General features: G+C 39.5%; 1 protein-coding gene across 2 annotated transcripts in view; it reads right to left on the bottom strand.

Moving 5' to 3' along the window:
* Positions 1–6912, bottom strand: part of LOC101853270 (dehydrogenase/reductase SDR family member 12) — an 11012-nt gene extending 4100 nt beyond the window's left edge. The window contains exons 1-7 of one of the 2 annotated variants that reach the window (XM_005111096.3): positions 6005–6736; positions 4797–4930; positions 3933–4015; positions 2883–2978; positions 1899–2048; positions 1305–1503; positions 220–357 (exon numbers count right to left, since the gene is read on the bottom strand). In XM_005111096.3, coding sequence (XP_005111153.1) covers positions 220–357; positions 1305–1503; positions 1899–2048; positions 2883–2978; positions 3933–4015; positions 4797–4930; positions 6005–6060 — 856 coding nt within the window. In that variant the 5' untranslated portion in view covers positions 6061–6736. Of the gene's footprint in view, positions 1–219; positions 358–1304; positions 1504–1898; positions 2049–2882; positions 2979–3932; positions 4016–4796; positions 4931–6004 lie in introns of both variants that reach the window. The other variant, XM_035973107.1, reaches the window with a different exon arrangement.
* Between the last annotated feature and the right edge of the window lie 755 nt (positions 6913–7667).

The raw sequence follows: 7667 nt of genomic DNA, 5'->3' as shown, positions 1-7667 counted from the left end.
GGAGAGAGAGAGAGAGAGAGAGAGAGAGAGAGAGAGAGAGAGAGAGAGAGAGAGAGAGAGAGAAGGAGAGAGTTGAAAGTTTAAATGAGGGAGGGATGTAATTGAGGGAAAAAAAGAGAAGGAACAACTGAGAAAAACTGCAATAGAGATACAGAAAGAGAGAGCTGAGATGATACACAGAAAAAAGAAAAAAAACCCACAGTAGTAAATTAGACTTACCTTGAAAAAAAAGTCCACTAAGCTGTTTTGTGGCTGCTGGTGAGATCGCCAGCCAGACAATGGTGTCTGCTCCTGCTTCCTCCGATCGCAGTTTGTTCTGAAATCTCTCGTAGAAATCAGGGAGAGAAGATTGGACACCTGAAAAAGATTGAAGTAGACAATTGTGATGAAATCTTCTAAGCCTCAATAATGTCAACTTGCAATATGTTACTTTCATAAAAAACAAAAATGATTTTGAAAGAAAAGTTACTATTTTGCCTAGCCCAACTGATCCTTTCATTCAATTACCTTTCAGAAAATATACAACTTACGAAATGAAATTTTCTCCAAGTTTCTTGAGAATTATCAGTTCTTTAATACAAAATAAGTGTTTACTATTGCAGATCTGTCAAACACTGCGATAAAATTAGAGCTCTCCGGCTCTCCGCTCTTTGTTGACCAGTTGAGAAGGAAATGCTACATAAGACATTGAATCCTTCTTGGGAATATGTTTGACAGAAAGGGAGGAACAGGTGCTGAAATTTAGTCCCTCATCAGAAAGGCACAGGCTGCTTTCATATCTGTGAATAAGATTTGGACCACTAGGAATATCTTGCTGCGAACAAAGCAGAGAATTTTCACCTCAAATGTGAAGTCAATCTTGTTGTATGTAAATGCGACAAGGAAGGCATCTCAGTCTTGCATAAAGAAGATCCATGTTTTCTTGAACAAGTTCTGAGAAAGTTATTCAGGATCAAATGGACAGACAGGATCCCAAAAGAGAAAACAAGACAGAGCCTGGTGATGGATTGGACACTCTCTCTGGAAGCCAGGCAGCTTTAGAATCCACAGGGACACAAATCAAGGGGAACGACACATGGAACTTGGAAAAGAGCCACAGAGAATGATGCACAAAAGAGTGGAAATCAAGAGGCTAGCCCTTGAAAGGGAATGGTGAAAAGAGTTAAGTCATGGCCTTTACCCCAATCCAGGCTAAAACAGACAATAATGATGATGACTATCAACATAATTCATAGTCAGTTTTGTGTTTTAGTTTGTGTTAATGTTTTATGGCAGTATAAAAAAAAATTGGAACCAGTTTTGACCTGGAGTGCTTGACCATCCAGGATGCGGACATGAAAAGTGGACCTTAGGATACGTCTTTGCATACTGAGCTGTCATCACCACTTGCTGTCTCTTGGTCTGACTGTATGCCATAGCACCATCAAACTTGGACATTTTCTCAAACTGGAGGTCACTTAGGTCAAGTTTTTGCAAAAGCATTCCACCAGATGTAACAATGACCTGTTCATAGAAAATACAGCATGATATTAAACGAGGCAAGTTACCCTCTTTTTCAAAAATATCTTTCACCTAAAAATGATGTCACAAAATATTTGACAAAAAATATGAAAAAATACTCTACCCACTCTAAGAAATTTTATATCAAATGAGGAACAAAAGCTAATATTCTGTGAAGATGATAATTCAGCAACCACCCACAGTTCAAAACTCCACATCACTTTAGTCAACTGTCAACAAGTAAACAGGAGTTAATAGTCAGCTAACAAATACCCTATTGTCACCCATCTATCTACTTATGGTTTAGTCAACTGTCTACAAGTACACAACATTCATCTAACAAGTTCAAAAAAATCAACTGTCAGCTACAAAGATATTGATCACAAAATCCCTCCTACCACTCTGGGATCTTCTGCTTGCTCCAGCACAGGCAACAAGTGGATGGTCAGCAGGTGGGTGCCCAGTGTATTTGTGGCAAAAGTTGACTCCAAACCATCCTCCGTCACCTGCCTCTTGTCCTCGTTTACCAGAATACCCGCATTATTGATCTGTGGATAGGAAAAGTATTACAGATAAGTGCAACGGAAAACACAAGTACAAACAGCATACATCTTACAACAATATTGGTTATACACGAATAAAGAAGCCCTAGACACTTGCAAAATTAAGAAACATTTTATTTTCTCATTTCCTCCACCATCCCCAACAATTTCTAAATCTTTACCTTGAACAATGAAGCATCTAACAACAAATTATTAGCTGTCAGAGCATGGATACAGAATTGATAACAGAACCTATCTGCTCCATGATTTGTATTCAGGTGCCATAAAATACAAAAATAAATGCACAATAAGGGAAAAAAAACCTAACCCAAAAAATGTGCAAGTTGTAACACCTCCATCAACACAGTCTGGATTATTTTTAGGAGGCGGGCTCATCAGTGCCTGCCAAGGCCAACCCAGGCTAAGAAGGACACAATAAAGACACAATGGAAAGACAGATACTCTGAAATAAAATTTCTCCCCACAGGAATTGAACTTTGAGATTTCTGTTTGTGACAGCAAAGCGCTTTACTGCACATAATATACGCTAGTACAAAATTAAATAAAAACAAAACATTTGACCTCACCTCTGTAGATGCTGCATATTGACATAGCATTAAACTATCAGGCCCACAAAACTTGACAAACTCACAACAGCAGATGCTGAGAAAGACTAAACACTACCGGAGAATTCAGGGGTCTCAAAGAAGATATGATAAAAAAAGACAAGATAAGAAGATACTTATTAGTTCTTTGCATTAATTCTTTCTGCCAGTTTCTTCTGTTTTTCATGACACAAAAAACAAATTGAAATCTAAAGCAGTAAAAAAAAGACTTTACCAAGACATTCAGGGGTTGACCTTCACTTTTGAAAGTTTCTGAGAATCTTATAACATCTCTCGGTTTAGACATGTCCACAAGGTGAAGATGAATATTCTGAAAACAAACAAAAAAATGATTGTGATATATATAGGTCTTGTTTAACTCAATCCCCAACTGTAATACAGCTGAACCTGCTCTAATGGTCACCTCTGTATAAGACAATCACCTGGACAAATGACCATTATCCATTTCCTCCCTTGCGTCGTATCTTCTACATTATATTGACACTGTGAGGGGGTCACCAATCTAAGACGGCGACTTTGCTCCTTGACAATGGGTAACCGTCTTACATAGTTTTGACTGTACTTGTCTGTTGTGACAGAACAATATCTACTCTTGCATGCATCATGGGTCTCAACTTACAATTTTAAAAAAGGAAGAACTTTATCCATGATCATGACAGAAGACCATTTTCACGAGACACCCATTTTTATTGTACCGTTTAACCCTAGAATGCTGAAATAACAACTACCAATTTATCAAAGCAAGGTTATTTCATACCAATTTGAGGGTTTGGAAGATAATTTTTTAGTTACGTCACTTACCAAATATTTGCAATCTTGGTTATGTACAGAAAGTGGTGGTACATTACTGTGAGGTGCCCCTCCAAGCAACAACTACCTGGAAAAATTTTCTGATTGGCTCTCTGTCGCGGTAACTGAGCTTAGCGGAGGAAATGATGGTAGCGGAAATCCACTAAATAGCGGAACATAAAGACCCATGACGCATCATGTTGTTGATTGCCATGGGCTCCGCGGCAACATCCTAAACGTCTCACAAAAGGAACCATAGGAGGAGCCATTTTCACTACCATTTAGTTGAGCGTTTTGATTTTATTTTAAATAAAGTAGAAAAGCAGATTAAACAATAACAGTCATTTAATTCTGGGGGGACTTTTCTCTGAGTAAATGGCGATAAAGATCAGTAAGATTCAAACTATTTTTATCTTTCATTCAATTTAAGCCCTCTGAAAATCAATATATTTTTACAGATCTGTTGTTAACTAACCTGATTTCCAGACTCTTGCTTAAGTTCCTCCTGTGCTGCTTCTCCTCTCTCTTTGTTACGACACACCATATGTACTGTCGCACCTGTGGAAGAATAACAGACATCTCAATGTGTGATCTATACAGATGATCACCCTCTAGAGGTGTAAAGAATTTTTCAGTCTGCATTTGAAAGACAAGGTTCCCTAAATAAAGTAACCAAGCACACCAATTAAAAATATTATGTGGCAGGCCCAGAATCTATCAAATAATCAACAGGAGCCAATAATTTAATCAGGATCATTTCCTCTTTTTCATTTTACAACAATCGTACATTATTCCAGAGAAATGGTCTATATAAAAGTATAAAAGCAAATTATATGGTCATTGAAGAAGGTACGTCATTTTTGGAGATGGTCAAACCACAGGTGTTGAAGTATCGTCAAAGCTGTCTAAGGGGTCATCCATAGTTGAGGAGAAATGTTGCCTTAGACAGGTGGATGTCTTAGACTGTGTCTTGGAAACACAGGTAGTGCCATTATAATACAATGAAAGGCGGGAAGTAGGAATAATGGTCATTTGTACAGGTGGTTGTCTTGGACAGGTGATCGTTAAAGCAGGTTTGTTGACAGTACGGTACTCTTCTTCTTCTCTACATGTATTCCCCTACTGAATCTCAAAGGTACGGCAGTCGACTGCTGGTTTTTCAACCTGTAGTACAACTGATTTTTATGTACCGTTTTTCTTACTTCGTAGGCTGTTGGGCCCCTTTACTGAGTCCTGAACATAAATGCCCAACAGCAGCAATTTTTTTTACAAATCAGCAGCCGAATAAAACCATTTACAAAAAAATTCTCATCTCAAAACGTTGTTCAAATGCCCTCACCTTTTTTGGCGATAGTGAGAGCTGCACTCCTTCCCAGTCCGCTGTTGGCTCCTGTGATCATGAAGCTTCTGTTGCTGATGTTTACATCAAGATCAGCTGGGTCGAAGCGTTTGCTTGCTGACAGGTACCCAGATCTGAATGAGAAAATGAAATAAAATAAATTCAAAAATATCTTTTGTTTTAAATAAATCCTTCCTCTTGTACCTCTAGGGCGTTGAGGGGAGAACTGAACAGCCAGGCTGGGTGGGATGTTGTGCGTCTTAAGGGTGTCCTTCACACCCTCGATCCAGGTCTTCCTTTTGCCTTGTACTTTTACCCTGACTCTTTTGTAGTTCGCTTTACTGGGAAGTTGTCAGATGTCAAACCACTATGTTCTATTAGCCTCTAAATGAGTAAAGTGGAGGATAGGGGTTGTTCCCATCATTTCTCTGATCTTGGGGTTTCCAATCATGTCATGCCTGGTTTTGTTGATGGCTCTCCTTAGGTGGCGCATCCGGCAGATGTCTTTCTACTAGAGGGTTAAGAATTTTCCAGCTGCATTTGAAACTCTTGTCCGTTCATAAAAATCTGAATAAAGAATAGTAGTTTGAGTCTTATTATATAACAGCCCTCGAACTATCTCAATAACAGTAGGCCTAATAATACTTATAGTAGGCCTCGCAGTGTCTTTATTAGCCCTTAGGAATTGCAAACCAGTAATATTGCAGCAATCTTCCAGATATTAGCACCTTTTATTCATTCACGTTTGTTGGATTAGGGTAATGAATATTTGTTTAGGCTTAGGCTAAGGGTAGGCCTTTAGGGTTTGGGTAGGGGGTGCATGGGAGTGACGCTGGGTTACAAGTAACAACCTGAATTCATCAAATGTGAAATGCTGCTCCCAGAAGCAAGCCTAGCTATTCAGACTCTGAGTCTGAGTGCTTTTAAAGAGCTCGGAAAGCCTGAGACCGGGTGCCGGGAATGAGATTGAGTATCCTTTGCCTTTGTAAAAAGATTGGGTAGCCTACCCTGTACCTCTGCTACGTTTAGTTAGACGAGTGATTTTAATTATATAAATCTTAAGAAAATAATCTATACCTGGAATCCTAAATGATAACTCTCTAGATCTCTAGATCTAAGATATCTAGATTTAGATCTAGATCTAGATCTAGATAGATCTAGTGAGTAGATTAGATTAAAGATGGTCAAAAGTAAAAATATTTTCTTACTTTGTATACTCATTGAGTCCTTTTACGAACCACACAGCGTTACGATAGAACGACATGGCGACGTTTTTTTAAAATCGCTCTTTCAGCCAAATTAACGAACTTGCAAAAGCATGAAATGGGTTCTCTCTACTAAGTAGAATAACCAGTCAGAGAGGTGCCAGGTGCAAGCAACTGTACACACGGCTGTCAGTGATAGTGATACACAACACACCACCCTTTTTTAACTGCCAAGCCCCGCAATTATGCAACATAGGCTTAAATGCAGTGCACCTTTGTCAAGCCAGTCTGACAAAGTTTATTCGGATTTGCATGATCGTGTCGGGTGGGTGAAGAAGTTGAGTTGGATCAATAATTTCCACTTATTTTTCTGTTCACTCTTCATTTGTTATACTTTTTATGATGGCATGTGTTTACGTAGTATTGTAGTGTGTGTTTGATCAACGTGTGTGTTGCAAATATCCTATAGGCCTACGAAGTAAAAGCTATTAATTTGTTTCACGGAATTCTATAAATGGCCTGTGAAGGCCCTATGGAAATCTATGATTTGTTTACACATGATGTTAAATCGTATAGGATCCTCGTTTCGAATTTTTTTTCGCAAAAGTAGTTGAGTATTGGCCGAATTGTGGTTTGAAGAAGTATAATATGTTTGCTGGAAACGCCAAAAGAAAATTTTGCGGTCTGGCTTTTCCGCAATGTTTTTGAGATTTTTTCTTTTGAAATTATTGTCTCTCCAGCACATTTGTTTATATAATTTATTTTTATTTTTTCTCTTTTCTTTGAGTCCAAAATAGTCAAGTACGTTTGTACCGATTATTCCATTACAAGGAAGGTTCATTGTTCAATCAAGTAAGAGTAAGATTATAAAGAAACTGTCTCTTTCCACGCGACGCAACGTTTAGTCACGCGCCACTGTCGCGCCCGATTGGTCCATATATTGATCGAGGGTCTCGGTCGCGTACGACAGACTGTGGCAGGTTTAAAGCATCCCCATGACCAAAATATCAAGCCAAGGACTGCCAGTGGACACGCCGTGTGTGTGTGTGTGTGTGTGTGTGTGTGTGTGTGTGTGTGTGTGTGTGTGTGTGTGTGTGAAGGCAAGGCTCAATTGGGTAAGTGCAAAAGATAACTTTCTACTGTCTTTCTGGCGTGAACTGCTAGTCGCGCGTGACTTCGACGCGTCGCGTCGCGCATTAGGAGACACTTTTGTCACTACTGCCGCACGCGACTGAAAATTTGGGCGCGACACGTCGTGCATAATACGGGGTGCTCATTACAGATAGGATAGGCCGACTGAGTGTAGAATTCTGGGGTATCAGGTGACAGAGTCGGGCAATCGGTCCGATCCGGCCGTAGTGGGCACCCCGTATAAGGATACACACCTCGCGTTATATGCCTATGTGTGGAACAGAAGAATATTATCACTTTTTGAAGTTACATACACACGTGCATAAACCTCAAATTCTGATGAAAAGAAAAACATCTTTTCAGAACAGACTAATTATTAATCACCAGGTTTCGCGTGAGGAGATTCGGTTTTCTTTTTTCGTGGAAATAATAACGGGAATCGGGTCATGGCCCAGCTCCTACTTCGTGCCCTCTTGACCTATGGGGTTCAGAGTTCAGAGTTAAGGGGGGGATAATGCTTGACGTGGTATGATGG

Source organism: Aplysia californica, unplaced genomic scaffold (genome assembly GCF_000002075.1).
Source record: "Aplysia californica isolate F4 #8 unplaced genomic scaffold, AplCal3.0 scaffold01004, whole genome shotgun sequence".
Classification (NCBI taxonomy): Eukaryota; Metazoa; Mollusca; class Gastropoda; order Aplysiida; family Aplysiidae; genus Aplysia; species Aplysia californica.
Note: the sequence above shows the minus strand (reverse complement) of the source record. Positions and strands in the feature narration are given on the sequence as shown.